The following is a 23,907-nucleotide window of genomic DNA, read 5'->3' as shown; positions in this document are numbered from 1 at the left end:
GCAGCGGGACCAGCAGGGGGCATAATGGTTACGTTGCTGGAATCCCACCTAGCTGATAGCAATTCAAGGTCCAGACCTGGTAGCCTAAAACTTAGGCCAGATACATGTGTATGAGTGCCCAAAATCCCAAGAGAAGAATGGAGAAGAAAAGATTGTGGCATGGTCATCCCCCGGGGGGGGTGGGCGGGAGTGATGCCTTGCTTTCTGTCTCTCTGGTGAGCACATACTTCTTATAGCAAAAATCTCTCTCTTTAAAAAAAAAAAAAAGAAAAGAAAAAATGAGGGGAGCTGATAAGTGGTGTAGTGGTTAAGGAGCTGGATTCCCACGTGGCTGACCACAGATCAAGTCCTGGACCCAGCAGTTTGGAACTTACATTGGGTATGTGTGTGTGTTTATGTGTGTGTGCGCCCAAAATCACAAGAAGAGAATGGAATGTAGTGTGGCTATGCCTCCTGAGGGGATGATTTCTCACTTGCTCTTTCTCCATCTCTCTCTATATCTCCAGATAGAAATGCACCCTATAGCAAAAGTATCTTGAGAGAGAGAGAGAGCTAAACACCTAAGAGTAGGAGGATACAAGAGAGGATGAGAAAGGAAGGGTCTGGTCCTACTCACCATGCTTTCCTTCCTGCACACTTTAATCCAGCCCTTGCTTGAGGATCCATGTTCTTAACCTTGTTTTCTGGCAGTAACCTTGTATAGTGCTGAGAGTTTTGAACCAAGGCCAGGAATAAACTTGTCATTGGTTGCTGGTTGGAAAGGTTAAAAAGACAGCATTTCAGAGGAAAAGAGGAAACTGAACACTTTTTTTAATATTTAAACTTGAGGTCTTGAAGATTAGTGCCCTCATTGTGATAGGACAAAAGCTGCTCTTACTGCAGCAAGAGTTAAGACAGTTCAACTTGTCCATACGTTTGCTTCTTCTATGCTGCAAAACAAGCTATTTTCATGTTAGAACTTATTAATGACTTCTGAAAGGTGTTTGAACTCATGTACATAATTTTAAAGCCACATAATTTGTATTGCTGAGGTTTAAAAGAATCAAAGAAAGAAAATTATCTCAAGTTGAAAGCTTAACTACCATATTTCAACCTGGAGGTACTTTTTAATCAGAAACTCTAATGGATCATTGACACTAATGCTAGGAACAAAGTTGCTTTAACCCAGGAGGGTACCTTCTAAATGAAAGAGAACACAGTTAATTGCACAGTAATTGCTTCATATACAATACCTCAAACATGGTGTTAGTTGTTAGGGATAATGAAGATAGGTCATGATGCTTTTGTCCACTTTAACTCTGCAATCGGCAAGCAAGATTAAATTAACTTTTATATTTCCATATGAATGGTTTCATCTATAGCACTTGGTAAGCTCTTTCTTTTTATACTATTTTATAAGTTGTTTACCTGTTGCTAATGATAGATTAGTTAGGGATAACCACTTGAAAATAACTGCCAAAAAGTATTCTGAAAAATACTGTTCTCTACTTAAGTGAACAGATAAGATTAGCCCTGATCTACTTCAAGTATCTCCTAATGATAAAGTTCATTAAAGTGGATAGTTCATGGTTATTTTCACTATTTTTGTAAACTCCACAAGTGTAATTGCTCAATAGTAACTTTCTAGTTAGTTATTTCTAAAAATGGACCAATTAGTGTCTTATGATGGACTTTAAATACTTCATTGTCAGTGTAAGTCTCTTTCAAAGATAAGATACAATAAGAGTTATAATTGTTCTCTCCATATAATATATATATATAATATATATTATATATATGTATTATATACATATATAATTTATGCATATAATATATGTATTATATATAGTATATATATTATATATATATTGCAAAAAATGTGATATATATCATTGGGATGATTTCCCATTCATCTTGAGTCAGGATGTTTTAGTGCTGCTTCCTCCTGAAGGAACATCCTTCTGTAAGCCTCACTTTTCCTCCTGTAGGCTGGCAGAGGACAGTGGAGCAACCAACACACAAAACTACCGTTTGTGCATGGCTAAAGACTGTGGTGATTTTATAGCATCCTGGGCACTTCACATCCATGAAGTAGGAATTTGGGCTCTGCATCAGATGCTTCTTCTTGTGTTTCTGCTTCTTTTCTGGAGAGGGATGAAGGAGGTCTTTTGTGAGAGGATGTTCTCATGGGGAAGTCATCACCACCTTTATTTTTAATTTGCCCAAGGGCACATGCACTAGCCAGAGATAGACAGAGGCACAGACAGAGTGAGATAAAGAGAGAAAACATCACTGATAGGGCACAGTCATGCAGTGATCCCTTCTCCTCCATTTATCCATCCTATTGAAATTTTGGACATGCATGCACATGCACCTGGGGTGTTTTTCAAGCCTCTAAGTCCAGAACTTGAACCACATGGTCAGCCATGGGGATCCAACTCCCTTGACCATAAGCCACAGGCTGGTCCTCTAAAATAAACATTTTAATAAAAAAAAAAGCCACATTCATTTCTATTTGAAAGGCATCCGTTAATCCCACAAGATACCGTCACATTATTCTTCATATCATTAGGTCTCTGAAACTCAAAAAGGTACTGACTTCACTTGCTCAAAGTCACACATCCTGAAAGTGAGTGGCAATAGTATCACAACATATAGCTCTTGCCTAGCGATTCAGGAATATTTTCTCCATACAATACTGAATATCAATTCATTTCTTAATTGTGTGGGGGTTTTTTTGTTTTTTTTTTCTTTTTTTTGGAGAGGTTTTTGCTATAGGGCGCGTGCACTCACCAGACAGACAGAGAGAGACAGAGAGACAGAAAGCGAGAAATCATCCACCAGGGGGCATGGTCACGCCGCAATCCCTTCTCCTCCATTCTCCTCTTGGGATCTTGGGCACGCACACACACGCGCCCGGCATGAGTTTTAAGCCACCGGGTCCGGGATGTGAACCACGGTCGACTACGTGAGAGTCCAGCGACATAGCCATTACGCTAACTGCTGGTCTTTAATTGTGGTGTCTGGCACTAAAAATAATTTGAGGGATAGAGGAAAAGTAAAAGGGAAAAATCACAATTGTAACACTAGATTCCGTGCAAAAATAGTTACAGGAGTACCTCGATTTTTTTTTTTTTTTTGGGAGAGATTTTCACTGTGGGGCGCGTGCGCTCGCCAGACAGACAGAGAGAGACATAGAGACAGAAAGCGAGAAATCACCCCCCAGGGGGGATGGTCACGCCACAATCCCTTCTCCTCCATTCTCCTCTCGGGATCTTGGGCACGCACGCACACGCGCCCGGCGTGAGTTTTAAGCCACCGGGTCCGGGACACGAACCACGGTTGACTACGTGGGAGTCCAGTGACATAGCCATTACGCTAACTGCTGGTTCCCCCTCGATTTTTTTTTTACTACATCTCTTTGAAGTATTCATTTAGGAGCACATTCAATATTAGATAACACAACTCATTATTCCTTCTTTAGTACTATAATTTTATAGGCTGACATCATTACAGAAATTGCAGAAACCTTTTCTTTTGCTTACCAATTTTCAAATTAGTACATTGATTCCTTTGCATTTTCCAAAGATGATCAATATATATATATTTTTTTCATGTTTTCCTTGCTTTTAAATTTTTATAATCACTCAGTTTAGAGATTTAAATTTCACTTAGATGCCTAATGGCACCATCATTATCCTTCCTTCCCCGTCATCTCTCACTCCCTCCCTCCATCCCTTCTCTCTTTTTCTCTCCCTTCCTTCCTTTTTCTCTCTCTCATAATTTATTTTCTTTTCCAGTTACTTCTCCAGAAGCTTTTTAAAATTCAAAGTGTGTGGTCACAACTCTGGAGTATATTTGCCTGGTTTATCACATTAGCTCTGTGAGACTGACTAATTTACCTTAACTCTTGACACCTATGGTGTGTGTGTAAAATGGCAGTGGTGTGAACCAGCAGTTAGTGTAATGGCTATGTTGCTGGACTCCCATGTAGTTGACCACAGTTCAAGTCCCAGATCTGGTGACTTAAAACTCACGTTAGGCACATGTGCATGTGTGCCCAAGATCTCAAGAGAAGAATGGAGGAGAAGAATTGCAGTATGGCCATCCCCTCTGGGGGTCGATTTCTCGCTTTCTGTCTCCCTGTCTGGTGAGCACACACGCCCTATAGCAAAAAAAAAAAAAACTCTCCAAAAAAATAGCAGTGATGGAAGAAATGACCTGATAGAGTTGTCTTGATAGTTAAGTTATATAAAACTTATAAAGCTCATTTCATGATGCGTAATGCAAGGAAACAGTAATTACTTACTAGCTAATCTGTTAACAGCTAACAGTACGTTGTCATCCTTAGGTCTTCAATTCCCATGGCTATGCTATTTTGAGACTTTCCAGATTCTTTGGAGTTCACAGTAATTATGAGAAGTTGCAAATAAGTGCTCAGTATGCAAACACATTATAGATAGGCTAGCATAGGAAAAAAAATGGTGAAATATAAAAACAAAAACCCCCCAAAAAATTCTGAGTCTCATTTACAACCAAAGGCATGAGATGATAAATTCTAGATCTGCAAAAAGATTGTCTGCAACAAACTAAGCTTAGTAATTTAATATAGAAATTCAGCACCCTGAATTTTCCTGTGTATTTATTCCTTTTTTTCCAACCCTAAGTTAACTTAAATCTCTCACTATTAGTCATGTGCTTTAAATTCTCACTTTTAATATCACATTGTGTCAAATGGCCCACTTAGGCAAATTGTCAATCCAGAACTCCAGAGAGAAGAAGCAGAAAATCTGAGAAATACCAGAAAGTCAAACACAGGAAAGGATACAAAGTTTCAAAATAAAATAAATAGAGACAGAGTAGCAAAAGTCAGGGTAGCAGAAATGGGGAACTCTAACAGAAAAATGCAAATGGAACTATTTGGGAAAGATCCTGAGTTAATGACCTGGAATCTACTTGTGTATGTTGAGTATTCTCATGATTGTGATCCTGGCTGGCTAAAACGGGGAGTAGATCTCAGGATGAAGACTCAGTTGGGTCTCTCTCTTTCATGAAAGAAAATAAATGATAAATAAATAAACTTTTTAAAAAATCAAAACACAGATTCAAAAACACAATGACTGAAATAAGAGAAAGCAAGGATAGGGCAGTGATTTTCCTTTGAGTAGTTAAGGTGAGGTTGCTAAACTCTCCTTTGTACACACCCCACTGAGAATGTGCCATTCCTAGCTGCAAGGGAATCTGGGAAGTGTAGTCTCTAGCTGGGCAACCATATGTCCAACTTCAAAGCTGTAGAAGAAACAAGCACACATTTTATGAACTTGTCATTGTTTTCACAGTGAATTCTAAAGTGTGAAAAGTAGAAGATAAGAATTAGAGAGCTGAGGGATTAAGAAATAAAAGACAGTAGGGCCAGCAGTGTCATGGTGGTTAAAGGTGCTAGATTCCCACATAGTCAACCATGGTTCAAGTCCTGGACCTGGCAGCTTGCTTTCTTACTCTCCCTTTTACTCTCTCTCTCTGTCTCTCTCTGGTCAAATTAAAAAATAATAATAACAAATGGAATTAAATAAATAAATAATTCCTTTTTTTTTTTTTTTAGAGAGAGAGAGGTTTTTGCTATAGGGCGTGTGCACTCGCCACACACACAGAGAGAGACAGAGAGATAGAAAGCGAGAAATCACCACCCCGCCCCCAGGGGGAATGGCCATGCCGCAATCCCTTCTCCTCCATTCTCCTCTTGGGATCTTGGGCACACACGCACACGCACCCGGCGTGAGTTTAAGCCGCCGGGTCCGGGATGTGAAACGCAGTCGGCTACATGGGAGTCCAGCGACATAGCCATTACGCTAACTGCTGGTCCCAATAAATAATTCTATAAACACACACACACACACAAGAAATCAAAGATACTGTCATGAAAAGTTTCCTTGGGATATTCTAATATATGATAACACCTCTCCATGACTCATCATTATCTCCATGAGAATTATTACCTTAGTCTAATATTTGAACTAACACACTTAAAAAAATAAGTTTTTTCTTTTCTTCTTTTTTTCTTTTGGAGAGGTTTTTGCTATAAGGTGGGTGCGCCCGCCAGACAGAGAGAGAGACAGAGAGACAGAAAGCGAGAATTCACCCCCCAGAGGGAATGGCCATGCCACAATCCCTTCTCCTCCATTCTCCTCTCAGGATCTTGGGCATGCACACACACACACCCAGCGTGAGTTTAAGCCACCAGGTCTGGAACTCAAACCGCGATCGACTACTTGGGAGTCCAGCGACATAGCCATTACGCTAACTGCTGGTCCCAAATATAAGTTTTTTAAACTTATTCTTTTGGGGGGATGATATGCAAAATTTTCCTGAACTTCTAGCAACACTAGTTCTTTATTTTTTAAACATTTTTTCAGGAACTCATGTCTTGCAATTGAATATAGATGTAAAGGCAATGAGGAAGGACATACTTTGTTAAAGGTTAGATGCCGGGAGCATCAGAGGAATTTCAAAGGCTTGGGCATAAGTGGTTTAAAGAAAATTCAAATAACAGAGAAAAGATTAAACTAAATAACTTTAAGACATCTTTTAACTCTGAAATTCTGTTATCTTTAAATATCCACATTTAACTAAAAAAGTAATGTTCTTACAGGATGAGAAGTACAATAAGGTTATTCACTTCTAATGTGGATATTTTCAGACATGATATTTTTTCTGAGAGTTATTTATTTTTTCCATGAACAAGAGACAGAGAGCAAAACAGAGAGAGAGAACACCTTTAATAGAATCTTGATGCCAGAGTCAACCCCAGCCTTAGTCAGCCCAAGAACATGGGTACACCCATGCCTGGTGTACTCAGGAAAGTCTCTAGCCTTGAACCATGAACCTTCCCATATGGGTCTACCTGACAGAAGATAGTGTCTTACTACTGTACCACCATGTGACTATAACAACAGTAGTTTGGGGAGACTATAAACACTTTTCTTTAACAATGTAAGAGTCAATAAGTTTTCAACAATATAATCATCTATATTGTGTCATCTTTTAGATTGTTTCTACATTTTTGCTTTTATTATGTATTCCTGGAAGTTATTCAAACTTAGTCTCAAGATCACTGATTCAGTTTTTGGAAATACAAATTCTTAATTTTCCCTCTGACTTTAATTGTTATCTTTCTTCTTAACATTCTCCATTCTTATTCGTCTTGGATCATGTCCTTCAGATTTTCTGGCTGAGTCCTTTGGGGCCAGTTATTTAACCACTCTCAGTGTCAGCATCTGTACTAGAAGTAAAAGGATTAGAACTATGTGCTAGTGTTGCTCTACATGCAGAAATACATATACGGACAGTGCCAACATAGTTGGTTTTCAATAGGTATTGGCTTAGTTTTCAATCACTAACTCAATTACAAGAGAGAAATGAGTAAATACATTTTTTATTTGAGAAAATTAAATTCTATGATAATCATAAATTCAGTGAATCAAGACACTCTATTAAGAGACCAGCAGTTAGCGTAATGGCTATGTCGCTGAACTCCCATGTAGTCGACCGCCATTCAAGTCCCAGACCTGGTGGCTTAAACTCATACTGGGTGAGTGTGTATGCATGCCCAAGATCCCGAGAGGAGAATGGAGGAGAAGGGATTGTGGCCATCCCCCCCCAGGGAGTGATTTCTCACTTTATATCTCTTTGTCTCTCTCTGTCTTTCTGGCAAAAGCACATGCCCTATAGCAAAAAACCTCTCCAAAAGAAAAAAGAAAAGACACTCTATAAAAATGTTTTGTTTTTGTGTTTTACTTTTTGAATAAGAAATGGAATGGGGGCTAGTTTTGCCAATAACGTTATTATTATTATTATTTTTTTTTTTGGAGAGGTTTTTGCTATAGGGCCCGTGCGCTCGCCAGACAGACAGAGACAGAGAGACAGAAAGCAAGAACTCACCCCCCGGGGGGGATGGCCACGCCGCAATCCCTTCTCCTCCGTTCTCCTCTCAGGATCTTGGGCATGCACGCACGCGCGCCCGGCGTGAGTTTTAAGCCACAGGTCCGGGACGTGAACTGCAGTTGACTACATGGGAGTCCAGCGACATAGCCATTATGCTAACTGCTGGTCCCCAGTAATGTTATTATTAATAATGATAAAAGTTAGGATTAATTTGCCATCTAAAAAAATATATTGCCAAGTAGTTTGATGTAACATATCTAAATGACTGTGATTAATAATTAAAAAAAAATTGAAGGCACTTTACAAATTACTTTTGTTTAAATTATCTTGTTTACTATTAAAATAGCCTATGAGCTCATAAAATCTATTTGGCATAGAATCTTTATTTTGCCAAAATGACAAAACCCTGTCTCAGAGCCATAATCTATCTGGCTTTCATGAATATGGCTACTAAGAGATAGGTCTGGGATTCTAGTCTAAGTATTGTGACAATCTTATTCTATTTGTCCTATATCTTGTCATTTTAATTGTGCTAGGTTGTTCCCAAGTCTTTGGCATTTCAGTAATCATTTATTTGTTCTCCCCATGTTATCTCTGTTTTGACACAACTAGGACTCCACCCACGGTGTGGGGACATCACTGGGCCCTGCTTGAAAAACTAGTTCAGTTTTGCCACCTTCCTAGACACATTCTCTCATTACCCCAATATGTGAGCCCTTTAAGTCTCTTCCTTAAGGTCATGTTAGAACATTTTCTTAGTGTTTTTATCAGAGCTTAACAATTTGTCCCCTTACTTTCACTTGGTCCTGGCATGTCTGCTTGATCTCAGAAGACTTGCTGTGACACTTTCGACTTGTTCTGATATCCCTGTGGTTTGTCCTCAGACTTCAACAATGATATAATGTATTCCTGTTGATGTAAATTATCACAACTGACATCCACGATCACAAGAAGTTGGGTGCTTATGAATTAAACAATTTACAGGGCATTGGAGAAAAGCAAAGCAAGAAAAAAAGAAAAAGAAAAAGATTAAGCAAAATGAGGCTGATATTAATAAGTCAAGTCTCAGGTGTCCACCTGTTTCACATGGCTCCATGCTTATTCCTCCTTGTCTTGCAAATGGTCATCTTCTCTGTGTCTTGACACCACTAAGAAAGTGACAAAATATATAGAAGTTGAGTTTTCTAACACATCAGGGTGGCAGGTTTAGGATTTACAAAAGAAGTTTACAAAGGGAAATTACCTGCCCATGATAATAACAATGAAGCTTGAAAATTCCTGAAATCTGGAATGTTCCTTCACCTGTACTTCCTGGTCATTATAGTTAAGTCTACCTACAGTCAAATAGGGCTAGACTTTTGGCCTTCATTCTGAATTATAATGTTTTCTTGATTACAGTTTGTGTCTTCAACTGAGTTCTCTAACTCCAATATTTCTCAATATATAGCACAATCAATAGCCAATGCAAAGCAAAATATGGTATTTTCCTAAACATTCTCTGGAGCCTGTCCTCTCCCCACACATATCCCTACTCTAATGCTTAAGGAATATTCATGGCCATCCCCCCTAGGGGGACAAGTGATTTCTCACTTTCTGTCTCTCTGTCTCTTTCTGTCTCTCTGTCAAGTGTGCATGCCCTATTGCAAAAAATCTCTAAAAAAAAAAAAAAGTTTATTAGCCTAAAAATGTGAAATTACCATCATTAGTACAAGAAATAAAATTCTGGGACTATGCAAAAGATACTTGTGATATACTCAAATGTTTCTAATTAGACTAATACAATAAAAACTTAGATTAGTAACATAGAACTTGTATATGTTTAAACAAATATGGTCTATCTTATTTCTACTGATCTCAGCATTAAGTCAAATGGTAGAACTTAATGTTTACATTAGTATTATAACTTGGCTTTACCACTTATTAGGTTTTTTCTTTCTTTGAAAAACCTATTTAGCTTTTCTGTACTCTAAGCTCCTTTTCAAAAATCTGGATAAATTCTTCTACCTCTCAGGGTAGAAAGATGACTAAGTATAACAATATAAGCATTGTTCTAGAGAGAAGTTTAAAAGAATAAGCATATTTTGATGCAGAAATTTTGAAAACCATACATAGTTTTCTCATAATACACATTGAAGACAACTTATTGAAGACCTCTCATACATGCAAATTTGAAGTGGTTTCATTTTTTTTTTTACTTTTTTTTTAGACAGACAATGCTTATTTCATTTTAATCGAACAATTCCACTCCAAGGTATCTACCCAAAGAACAGGAAAACACACAGTTGGAAAAACACTTGCACATTCATGTTTATTGCAGCATTATTCACAATTGCTAAAAACTTGAATCAATCTAAATATCCAAGAGCAGATGAATGGATTGAAAAAGTGTGGCACATATACCATATGGAATATTCCTCACCCATTAAAAAAAGAGACCTTGAAATTTGAGAGCCAAGTGGATTAATATGGAAGATTTAATGTTGAGTGAAGCAATCCAGACTATGAAAGAGAGGCATTGTATCTCCCCATTTAATGTCTGTACTCTATGGCAGAAACTGAAAGACTGAATGGTACAAAAGCAAGGAGAACAACTACAAATCCTAGAGACAATGCGTAGGTGGGATTGAGGGAAGAGACAGAGAGAACTGGGAGGAGAAAAAAAGCAAAACATTTAACAGACACAAAAAATGTAAAGTTATGTGTTGATAACAATGTATATGGTAATATATTTCACTGGACTAATATACCATGTATTTATGCTGGGAAAAATAATTTTGTATACTCTAAAAATGTACAGTGATTAAATGTTAAAAAATAAAGAGAAAAAATTTCAATTTTGCCCCAGAAAGTAAACAAAGGGGAGACCAGCAGGTAAAGTAATGGCTATGTTGGTGGACTCCCACATAGTCAACAGCGGTTCGAGTCTTGGACCCAATGGCTTAAACTCACGACGGTGTGTGTGCGTGCATGCCCAGGATCCCGAGAGGAGAATGGAGGAGAAGAGATTGCAGTGCGGTATCCCCCCTTGGGAGTGATTTCTTGCTTGTCTCTCTCTGTCTTTCTAGCAAGTGCACGCATCCTATAGCATAAACTTCTCCAAAACATACAAAAAAACAAACAAACAAAACAGCTAAGGGAAGCATGTCATTAGAAACCATTCTTTAGGTAGACCTCCAGATTTAAACACATGACTGATTTCACATCTAATATGAAGGACAAAACAGGGAGAACTGCTTAATCCAGGTATAATTCATGGTGTACTGATGATAGCAGTGCATGACTCTAGACCAAACACCCAAAGTAAAAATAAATCAAAATCAAATAAACAATACAACCAATAACCAAGTCTGAAAACAAGATTTCGAAACTAAAGAAGTTTTACTGAAAACAAAAGGAAGTCCAAGTGAAAAATTAACACAAAGTAAGGTTGTCATAGGAACCATCACTGAAAGAATGTCGAGTAAGGAGAGAATAAGGCCTAATTTAGGGAACAACAAATAAACTGGTTCTAGTTTATATTAAGGGCATATGACTGCAGGTGGGGATTCTTGTGATAATTGTAGAAGTGGAGAGCAGTCCAGTTAAACACTTCCAGATCCAGTCTCACATTCTAGACTTAAATATGAAGTCTATTTTTGCTAGACTGATTTATTTTCAGTAACTGTGATCCATCTTATTACAATGACCCATCTACTCCCCTTCTTCCTGCCCAATATGGCCATACAAAAGGACTTCCAAAAATCTGCAGAAAAATGGAATTAAGGTATGAGTTTATTTTGATGCAAACAATTTTTGAATTCCATGAATAGTTTTCTCACAATATGAGTATTCTGTGAGTTTTTTGAATATCCTCATATTTGCACACTGTTTTCTAATGTTGAGATTTAATTCTGATAATCTCTCTATTGCCTGGTGTCCACCTAGAATGGGTCCAAAGACTGTTCATTAATATTCACTTGGTATGTTCATCATCAGAGAAAAATATTTCTGATGCTGCTATTTAAAGATTTACACTTTTTTTTCCCCCTTGGAATGAGCTAGAAAGACAATCCCTTTCCCTTCCCTAAAGGGTCTTTGTGCACAATCTATCCCCCAGCCTCAGCCGGCCAGGATCATGGTATGTGTATACACACTGTATATACAGGGAGTCCTCAGGACGTGAATCTGGGACGTTCCCATGTTGGTTCAGTATCGTTGATCGTTGCATTACCTCTGTGCCATTGCAGCTGGCTTGATTCTGCTATTATTTTTTTATTTGCTGGAGGGCACGTGGTCTCACTGGAGAGATAAGGAGACACAAAGAGAGAGAGAGAGAAAGTAAAAAAAGTACCTCACCATAAGTAAAGATCTAGCCACCAGGTCATGAGCTGACCTAGATGCTGCTATTTTTTTAAGACTTCTAAGTATGACTTGTATTTACTGTCACTTCGCTATACCTCCCTGGTGCCACATGACTGCCTGCAATGTGTCCAGCTAATGTGGCATCCATAGGAACACTGCCTATCATGTTACTCTGTCAGAGGCTTAGCAAAAGCAGATTCCCTGGCTAAGAATCTGACTCAATGGGTGAATATATTCCTAAGCCAGCCATTTTGTTTATTGTTTTGCCCTGTAACTACATTGTCTCTTCAAACAGGTCACTCCTAAAGGAACTGAAGCTCAAATTCTGGATCTAGAATAGATTCTGGAAGCTGAACAAGGCATCCAAACTAGTTTAAATTCCCCCAACTGCAAAGCCTACAGACCAGAACAATTTCCCTAACACGGTACACAAGACAGTACACCACCCACATGGAAGACAAATACATGTAATTTAACCAAACTACTCAATGTAGTGACTGGGAAGAGTTGAAAAATTCAAGGGAGCAACTAAGTTTACAGTGTAGGTTTGGAGGACTGAACTTTGCAATTCTTCTGAATCCCAAAGTACAAAGCTTAAGGCCTCATTCATGATTTCAAAGGGAGTAATGAAAGGCATAAAGGGAGTTTGAGAAGTATAGTTAATTGGCCACCTAGATCATTAAGACCACCAAGAGACAAACTTCATAAATTGTAGCTTGGTAAAGGCAAAACCTAGCTACTTCTCTAAGAATAATTCTCTACTCTACTTTTAATAAGTGCTTTTTTATGTTCTCTACAATGACTAAACCACAAGTAAGCAAATATGACAAAAGGCCAATTCCCTATGGTGTCTCCCAAAGAAATCAATATCTTATTACCCCACACTAATGCATGGCAGTGGGAAGAGGGAGAGAACGTTCCTCTGATTTCTTCTAGAAGGTCTAGCCAAGATTCTGTCATCTAGTAGCTCTTAAGAGATGCAATTATATTACACAGAAAGATTGAAGTAGCCCTTCAGTTTTTTATAGATGATTTCTAAATATCTTTAAACAAATAATGCTCATATTCTTAAGTGAGGTTTCAGGTTATTCAAAACATTAAAGATAGTGTTAAATGAGAGTTTAGAATCTAATTCTTCAAAATTGTCCTTGACTATCACTGCATTTGTTATTCTACCTATTAAAAATCAATATACAGAAATTAACCCTGTACATACATGCATGTGCACATGCATGCACACACATAAACATACACACATATATAGTTGGGAGAATACTAAATTTTGGGAGTGAGATGGGTCCAAAACCCTTCCTCTGAGGTGTTGAAAACAGTGATGCCTTCATTTATTAGGTTAAATTTCAAAAGGAAACAAATTTCATACTCTTAGAGGACTACATAATTCTAGACTTGGAAGATCTAAGAAGCTATCATTCAGATAGCCTTGTTGATAGCATCTAGTCTAGTGACACTTCTGCAGTGTGGTGGGTGCAGTTTTCAGCTTTCAAGAGTCCCTTATTTGTTCCCTTCCTAACAGTTCTGTGAATATCCCAGTCCTGCTGGACAGATAATCACTGTAATTGTTTCCACTACCTTTGGAAACAAATCAGGTATACGAACCAAAAAAATTCTCTCAAGTGTTTAATTAACTTCTGGGGTTATCTACCTGATTCATGCAATCCCTGTTTAAACACAATGACAAAGATGTAGCTCCCTAATAAAAGAGGTCGTTCAGGTTTTTTCTTTTTTCTTTTTAACTTAATTTCAAAGACTAAACTTCTGTTGAGATTTGACTCAAGTTTTTAACTTCCACAGATTGATACTAAATTGTTTCTTTACCATCTGTAGAATGCAGTAAAAATAATAATAGTAAGAAAAAAACTTAAAAACCTTTCCTTGTTTTTCTGTGTAATTTGCCAGAGGCTACATGCATTCACCAGAAAGAGACAGAGAGAGAGGGGAACTGAGAAAACACCCCCCTGTGGGGTGTGGTCACACTGCATCCCTTCTCAATTCCTCTCTCTTTTCACAGTTTTGGACATGCATGCTCACACACCCAGCATGTTTCTCAAGTTGCTGGATCCCAGCTCAGTGGGCCATGCGGATTCCAGCTATCTTAACCACCATGCCACCAGCTAGTCAAACTTCCTCTTAATACATCATAGTTTAAAATGATTAGAAAGGGTGGAAGCAAGCTCCACTAATGCAGACAATTTCATCTATTCATAAAATCATTAGTGTTTATCTTCTTTTTAAAATAAATGTGGTTTAAAATTCTGGCTCAAATTGTTCTATAATTTGGGGCAGATCATGGTTCCCAATTTGTATGTATCTTACTTCATTTATAAACAGGTTTGGTGCTGTCTAAAAAACAATGTGTAATATGGAATGCTTTCTCAATTAATTTTCCTGAAAGGCTTATACACAGTTATCTAGAACAATAACTTATATGCAACTAGAAGCCATAGGAAAAAGAAATACTCCTATTTCTTAAAAGTAAACAAATAGAGGTCAGGAGGTGGTACAAAGCTAGCAGAACTGGACTACATAGGAGAGGTCCTAGGTTTGTGCCTTAGGGCATCCCTGAACATACCAGGCATGCACAAGTGCGTCCATGACTTGGACAGGCTGAGAATGGGATTAATCACAGTGTGAGGACCCTATTAGGAGTGCCAGTTCATCTGTCTTTTTATCCCATAGAAAAAAATAAAGAAACTTATTTTCAAAAAGAGCAAACAAGTAATACATATCGCAGGTATTAAAATAGGACACATGTTCAAAATCCTCAGTCATAAAATCCAACCCCCCCAAAAAATCCCTTTACTATGTACCAACAGATGTTTACACATTTATTAAGAAAGTGGAGAAGGTTCCTTGCAGATCTATGCTCTGCAGTTGCTGTAACAAACAACAGAAATGTCAAACGTATGCCCCTTCATTTCAGTCTCTTTGACAATGATTACTGGTGTGACATGGACAACAGTTAGTCAAGAGATATCCTGACCTAGATCCAGTTGCAGTGGTACACAGGTAGCAATGGCGGGCTGGAAGCTACATAGGAGACACAGGTTTTGTTCTCAGGCCAACCTAAATGTTCTGGTCACAGACATGTGCACCTGTGCATGCCTATAATTCTAGCCAATTAGAAGGCTAAGGCAAGGAAGACTGTGACAGTGAGACCCTGTCAAAATACTTCTTTCTCTCGTTCTCTCTCCCTGCTTCGATGAAGGAAAAAAATCTTGGCCAAGGAAATGCTGCTTATCTGGCTTAGCCATCTGGAAACAAACATTTTACCAGTAGTTTTCATTTGGGATCCACCTTGTTCAGATATTAATCTTTAATATTCCTTGATGAGTTCTGAGTTTTGGGGTTTTTTTATTATTTTCTGAAGCAGCGTTATTCATAAAAATTCTCTCAAGTGTTTAATTAACTTCTGGGGTTATCTACCTGATTCATGCAATCCCTGTTTAAACACAATGACAAAGATGTAGCTCCCTAATAAAAGAGGTCGTTCAGGTTTTTTCTTTTTTCTTTTTAACTTAATTTCAAAGACTAAACTTCTGTTGAGATTTGACTCAAGTTTTTAACTTCCACAGATTGATACTAAATTGTTTCTTTACCATCTGTAGAATGCAGTAAAAATAATAATAGTAAGAAAAAAACTTAAAAACCTTTCCTTGTTTTTCTGTGTAATTTGCCAGAGGCTACATGCATTCACCAGAAAGAGACAGAGAGAGAGGGGAACTGAGAAAACACCCCCCTGTGGGGTGTGGTCACACTGCATCCCTTCTCAATTCCTCTCTCTTTTCACAGTTTTGGACATGCATGCTCACACACCCAGCATGTTTCTCAAGTTGCTGGATCCCAGCTCAGTGGGCCATGCGGATTCCAGCTATCTTAACCACCATGCCACCAGCTAGTCAAACTTCCTCTTAATACATCATAGTTTAAAATGATTAGAAAGGGTGGAAGCAAGCTCCACTAATGCAGACAATTTCATCTATTCATAAAATCATTAGTGTTTATCTTCTTTTTAAAATAAATGTGGTTTAAAATTCTGGCTCAAATTGTTCTATAATTTGGGGCAGATCATGGTTCCCAATTTGTATGTATCTTACTTCATTTATAAACAGGTTTGGTGCTGTCTAAAAAACAATGTGTAATATGGAATGCTTTCTCAATTAATTTTCCTGAAAGGCTTATACACAGTTATCTAGAACAATAACTTATATGCAACTAGAAGCCATAGGAAAAAGAAATACTCCTATTTCTTAAAAGTAAACAAATAGAGGTCAGGAGGTGGTACAAAGCTAGCAGAACTGGACTACATAGGAGAGGTCCTAGGTTTGTGCCTTAGGGCATCCCTGAACATACCAGGCATGCACAAGTGCGTCCATGACTTGGACAGGCTGAGAATGGGATTAATCACAGTGTGAGGACCCTATTAGGAGTGCCAGTTCATCTGTCTTTTTATCCCATAGAAAAAAATAAAGAAACTTATTTTCAAAAAGAGCAAACAAGTAATACATATCGCAGGTATTAAAATAGGACACATGTTCAAAATCCTCAGTCATAAAATCCAACCCCCCCAAAAAATCCCTTTACTATGTACCAACAGATGTTTACACATTTATTAAGAAAGTGGAGAAGGTTCCTTGCAGATCTATGCTCTGCAGTTGCTGTAACAAACAACAGAAATGTCAAACGTATGCCCCTTCATTTCAGTCTCTTTGACAATGATTACTGGTGTGACATGGACAACAGTTAGTCAAGAGATATCCTGACCTAGATCCAGTTGCAGTGGTACACAGGTAGCAATGGCGGGCTGGAAGCTACATAGGAGACACAGGTTTTGTTCTCAGGCCAACCTAAATGTTCTGGTCACAGACATGTGCACCTGTGCATGCCTATAATTCTAGCCAATTAGAAGGCTAAGGCAAGGAAGACTGTGACAGTGAGACCCTGTCAAAATACTTCTTTCTCTCGTTCTCTCTCCCTGCTTCGATGAAGGAAAAAAATCTTGGCCAAGGAAATGCTGCTTATCTGGCTTAGCCATCTGGAAACAAACATTTTACCAGTAGTTTTCATTTGGGATCCACCTTGTTCAGATATTAATCTTTAATATTCCTTGATGAGTTCTGAGTTTTGGGGTTTTTTTATTATTTTCTGAAGCAGCGTTATTCATAAACCATATAATTTACTCATTTTGAGTGTGTCATTCAATGACCTATAGTAAATTGACAGGGTTGTGCCAACATCACCCCCATTTAATTCTAGAACATTTCCATGACTCCAAACTAAAACCTTGTGTCCAAGTACAATCACTGCCTATTCCCACCCTCCGCCCAGAGAACTACTGATCTCCCTTTGTCTCTATAGATTTGCTTTTTCTGCACAATGTATATAAATAGAATCATGCAATATGTGACATTTCACATCTGGCTCTTCATGAGCTCTTTAATGGGTGATTTTAAGATGACAGCAAATATATTAATTGAGAATGACTCACTGGTTTTCCCAGTTCTGGGTTCCACCCATCTGAGGAATACACAAAAAGAGCCAAGTGGAAATAAAAGTACGTTATTAGCTGAAGGACTTTAGTTTGGACCCTGGAATAGAATCACTGCTCCTTTTACCTGTGTTCTAGCATAGGCTGTTTCCCCACCTCCACCTGCAGGACTGGAGATAGATCTTCTGGAGCTTCAAAGTTGCACTAATGAAGCTTTTATTCCCACATTCCACTTTTCCAGAAAACGCCCAAGTGTCAAATAGGATGCATGACCACACAAGCATCAATCACTCAAAATGTAAAATGGAAAAGCAATCTTTGAGACTCTGGGGGCCAACCCATACAAAATCATGTTTGCACAACCCAGAGTATAATCTCGTAGAGACACAGATTTCCAGGGCAAGAGAAAGCTAGGATGTAAACCAAGACACATATCTTCAGTACAAGAGAAAGCTAGGATGTAGACAAAGAAATCAAGTTTAAAAAGCATTAAAGAAGACTGGCCCTGTAGCACAATGGTTTGCTCTATGTAGGATGCCAGATCTCTTCATGGCCAACTGCAGTTCAAATCTTGGTCCCAACAACTTGAAAAGCACACTAGACATGTGTGCCCTAAATCCTGATGGAATGGAGAAAAGAAAGACACTTTCTGTGTCTACCACCCTCTTTCTCTTTCTCTGTCTACCTCCCTCTCAATTTCCCTCTCTCTGTCTTTCTCTCTCTCTCGCACACAAACCCTCTGACAATTTAAAAATGATAATAATAAAAAAGACATTAAAGAAAAAGAAAACCTTTGTTTTGGCCTCTTTGGTAATTTTTGATGTGGAAATTAAACCATATTAGGAGACATTTTTGTGACCTTCTGCCACCCACTTTCAGGACAGAAAGCTATCTATGGACAGCCTATGCTTCCGCTATGAGCATTTGATCTCTCCTATTTCTTTAACTAATGTAGACATTTGTAATGACAGCACTCCAGGTATCGAAGATTTCCTGGGGGATCCTTTTTTTGCTTTGCTGCCCCTGATTCACAAATGCAGAACTTTATCATTTCCATATTCACCTTTGAATCTTGTATTTCCAGCCCTCCAAGTTGAACTGATCCTGAACTCCATATAAAAGGGAGACACTCCATGATTATAACAGGAAAATTACAGGAAAAAAAAAAAGAAATGAAGGAAAAAAAGAAAAAGATTTTTTAAAAGCTGAATGCTTTAAATTCTATGGTTGCTCTATTTTTTATCTCCATCTGCATTAAGATCAAAATTATCTTTACTGCCATACATTAGCTATTACCACAAAGTTTTCCTAAGATTACTAGGGAGTATCTATAAAGTAAGCACCCAAACCTATGTGTCTACCCATTTTTTGGGTCCTAATTTGATATTGGTTTTCAGTAAGCCTATGCTCTTACAGACTTTTACTATGTTTTCTTATCCAGGACATTTCCCTCTCTCACCAGTTACTTCTCTTAAACTTGTGCAACATTTAAATTATTTTTTTATTTTTTTTAATTTGCCAGAGGGCATGCGTGCTCTCCAGAGAGAGAGAGAGAGAGAGAGAGTGGAGAAGTAAAGTAAGAAAGCACCCCACATGCGGCATGGTCAGGTTGCAATCCTTTCTCCATTTCTCTCTCAGGATTTTGGGTATGCACTCATGTGTGTCCAATATGTTTCTCTCAAGTCACCAGGTTTAGCTCTGAAACCGTATAGTTGGCCATGTGGGATCCAGACCCCTTATTCACCAGGCCACTGGTTGACTCCACTATCAACATTACTATGGGAAAAGCTGAACTGGGAATATGGTGAGGACTAGAAGACTATATTGAGCTTTCTATGACACATATTGCATGTGTATGCATATAGGCATGCATGTTTATCCACACATACATGTACACAGTCACATGCACACTCCACTTTTTTTTACTTAGGTCCAGGTGGAAAATATGGATCAAAGAAATCTGAAATCAGTTTGAATCTGCCAGATCAAAGCCCAGTTTTCTCACTTTCTTCTTGGAGAGGAAACAAAATAAGGCCCCACGTGACCAGGGAGAGAATAAACAGTACCCAGAGAGCAGAGATAACTTTGGGAGGATGTTAGATATAAATTACTTAACATGAAATGCAATTGCTATAGGTTCTTTTACCTCTAAGGAGAGGAGAAGTAAGACAATTGAGATAAAGATATATATCAACTACTCAGATTTTCTCAACTGCCTGGAAAGATTGATAGAAATTTTCTTCTTTATGGGACAAAGTAAACACAGAAAAAAGAATATTTTCTAGAATCTAAGTCCACCCCATGGAATCATAACTTTTTTATTTTTATTTAATTTTTTTAGACTGTGATTTTTTGCTATAGGGCATGTGAGACCACTAGGGAGACAGAGAGACAGAAAGCAAGAAATCACCCCTTCCCTTTAGGCGGATGTCCACGCCACAATCCCTTCTCCTCCTTTCTCTTCTCGGGAACTTGGGCATGCATGCACACGTGCCTGGCAAGAGTTTCTGCCGCCAAGTCCAGTACTCAAATCACAGTCCACTATGTGGGAGGCCAGCAACATTCTGCCATCTGTTGGTCCCTGGAATCATAACTTTATGTCATTCAGTTTACTTTCCAGATGATTAACTGTGAAGTATAACAAATGTAGAATGGGGATTAAACATATAGGTTTTTGACCTGGTAAAACACTTAACAAAATGCTTAAAATGTTAGCCCTTATTATCATTGCTATGCATGACAGCAATACAACTCTACATAATGCTAATAATGATTCCCTTTTTAGGGGTCATTTATTTCTTCCATGAACAAAGAGAAAGAGACAGTACCTTCATCAGGCTCTTGATGCCACCCCAGTATTAGCTAGCCCTGATCATGGGCACAGACATGACTATTCAAGAATGTCTCTGGACATGAACACAGAACCTACTGGTGTAGTGCAGACTCACAGAGCATCATGATTTATTGCTGTGCCACCACCCAGCTCCAATTATTACTTCATCATTAAAGAATTGGCATAGCTTTTAGCCATGTTTTTCACCCAGGATAGATGTGTCCCCTCTCTTGTCACCAATTGCTGATCAGTCCTTATTATCATGTACGGATAATCCTCAGGCTTTGGATCTGTTTGGTCCATACCATGGTAGAACATAATTAAATCTTCCAAATGCTCTGCAAAATATTTCTCCTGAAGTAACCTAGAAATAGATTTGCAGCCCTCTCTATTTCTTGGAAAGTTTCTATATTTCTACCATCCTATGATGCCAAGAGGTTATTACAACCATGATCCTTTTGTTAGGAAAAATAACTTCCAGATTAACACTCTTGAGGAAAGGATTCCCAGTTGGACAAGTCATGATTTCCAAGATTCTTTTTGCATGCCATATCAAAAATATCTTCTCTAATAACACAGGTTTTTGAGGTTAACTCTTTCATGACTGACATATATAAACCAATATTTCTCCATCTCTGTTCATGGGTCACCTACATTAGAATTAACTGGGGAAGTTTTCCAAAATTTTAGATTCCTAGTTCTTAGTTCCAAAGATTGAAAAGGTTACAACTAGAGAAAAGAGATGAAGTGTTCATGTTCAGTAGGTTTAAAATACTCTCCCAAGGTGATAACTGAGGGCAATATTTACAAAGCATGTAAAAATAGATGCAGTTTCTTTGTTATTCTAGAGCTATTGAAAAAAATATAGGAAAGACTGACAATATAAAAGAAAAATGAACAAAGAATATGAACAGATGGTACACACATGTGCACATACACAAATGGCCAATAAATATATGAAGAGATGCTCATATTCATTCATAATTAAAGAAACTCAAGTATAACTTACACAAGATGCCAATTTTCACAATAAGCATGGGCCAAAATTAAACTGGTTATTACCTCTGTAGGAAAGCATGTGATGAATCAGTAACTCTCAATTACCATTGGTGTATTTAAAATTGATATAAAAATTTTGGAAATCAATTGTAACATTTATCAAAATTTTAAACACACATATCTTTGGAATCAGCAATTCACATATGGTAACATTACCCCTAAATATACTCAGAAATGTATGTGAAGATATATTTTCGAAATACATAAAATATTTATAATACATGGGCAGCCCGCAGCATAGCAGTTAAATCCTCTTTGTTGAGAGGTGAATTTGAATCAAAACCTTTGAGGTTTGAAATACAAGCCAGGCACATATGCCTGTGTGCCTTCAATCCCTAAGAGAGGAATTAAAAAGAGAAAAATCTTGCAGCATGACCATCCTCAGTTGGAGGCTCTCTCACTCTCTCTTTCTGGCAAACACACACTCATAAGAAAAAGAAGAAAACATCTTGGGTACATACATACATACACACACACACACACACACACACACATACACACAAGAATGGCCATTGCTGCTTTCTTTGTAAGAGTAACACAAACAAACAAATACCACAACACCCACTTTCAACAAACAACAAAACCAGAAAGAACTGCCTAAATAAATCATGCATTTGTAATTTGCCATTTTTGAGTCACTAAAAAAAAAAAAAATCAGATATGTGTGGTAATATTAAAAACCACCTCCAAATTATTATTAGGAGGAAATAAGGAAATAACAAAATAAAGTGTATAGCCTGCTCTTATTTGTGGTGATGTGTATCTAACATACTCCTTTTCACCTCTTATATTTTATTTTTTCTATTTTATTTTGTAATTTCTTTTTTACGTTTAATTTTTGTACATCTTTGAAGGACACAACATGGATTTTCAAAGTATGCATGCACTATGTGACAATCAAACCGAGGATAATACCATATTCATTGTTTTCTACAAAGAACACTATATACATCGATAGATAGATAGATAGATAGATAGATAGATAGATAGATAGATAGATAGATAGATAGATAGATAGATAGATAGATAGATAGATAGATAGATAGATAGATAGATAGATAGATAGATAGATAGATAGATAGATAGATAGATAGATAGATAGACAGATAGATAGATCTAGATAGATAGATAGATAGATAGATCTAGATAGATAGATGATAGATAGATAGTTATGTCTGTGTGTATAATGGTAATGTATATCTCTTTTTTACTCACTTGTGGTATGTCATTTCACAACCCATTTGCTCTGTCCACCTACATTTCTGTGTCTGTTGAACACTTTTTTTTCTTGATCCCCTCCTATTCCCTCTATTTCCAACTTCCATGCAGTTTCTGATATCTAGAGTTGTCCTCTCTACTTCCGTATTTCAAATTTTTCCATTTCTGCCACAGAATGCAGATATTCAGTGTATACTGAGTGAAGACATGTAGTATTTGTCTTTCTAGTCTGATTTATACCACTTAGCATGACATCCTCTAGATATGACCACTTTGTATACATTGACAGGATCTCATTATTCTTGATGCCTTGGTAGTAGTCCATTATGTATATGTGCCACATTTTTAAATCCCCCACAAATTGTTAGACACTTAGGTTGATTTCATGCGTTGGCTATTGTAAATAATACTGCAATAAACAAGGATGTACAAGTGTCTTCCAACTGAATGATTTCCTAATAATTCAATTAAAAATGGTCAATTGACCAGAACAGATGGCTCGGCTCTCAAAGAAGACACAAAAATAGTCAAAAAGCATATGAAAAAATATTCAACATTTCTTATCATAAGGGAATTGCAAATCGTACCACAATGAATTATCACCTAATCCGAGTAAGAATGTCTATGATAAATAAATAAATAAATAAATAAAAAACAAAGAACAAGTGCAGACAAGGCTGTGGTGAAAAAGGAACCCTCCTCCTGCACTATTGGTGAGAATGTGAAATAGTATAGCCACTGTGGGAAAATAATATGGAGGTTCTTCAAAAATTTACAAGCAGAACTATCAGATGACTCAATAATCCCATTCCTGGGTATTTACCCAAGAAACAGGAAGTCACTTCTTATATTTTATTAATATACCATGGAGATAGTTTCATTTGGTTTAGCGTTTGCTTGGTGAGAAATCTCTCCTGGTGAGTTTGATAAGTTGCCAGGTTTAGAATTTATCATTATGCTATCCAACTTGATTAAATACTACATTGTTTTTTTAATCACATATCTGATAAACATAAAGCTATCTCACTAG

General features: G+C 37.6%; 1 protein-coding gene across 1 annotated transcript in view; it reads right to left on the bottom strand.

The window, feature by feature from the left end:
- Positions 1-1,908: 1,908 nt before the first annotated feature.
- Positions 1,909-23,907, bottom strand: part of LOC102499628 (40S ribosomal protein S27-like) — a 101,829-nt gene continuing 79,830 nt past the window's right edge. The window contains exon 2 of the mRNA XM_006154885.1: positions 1,909-2,162. Within this exon, the coding sequence (XP_006154947.1) occupies positions 1,909-2,162 (254 nt within the window). The remainder of the gene's footprint in view (positions 2,163-23,907) is intronic.

This window comes from Tupaia chinensis, unplaced genomic scaffold, assembly GCF_000334495.1.
Source record: "Tupaia chinensis unplaced genomic scaffold, TupChi_1.0 Scaffold000423_1, whole genome shotgun sequence".
In the NCBI taxonomy this organism is placed as follows: domain Eukaryota; kingdom Metazoa; phylum Chordata; class Mammalia; order Scandentia; family Tupaiidae; genus Tupaia; species Tupaia belangeri.
The sequence above is the reverse complement of the archived record's forward strand: the minus strand, read 5'-3'. Positions and strand labels throughout refer to the sequence as shown.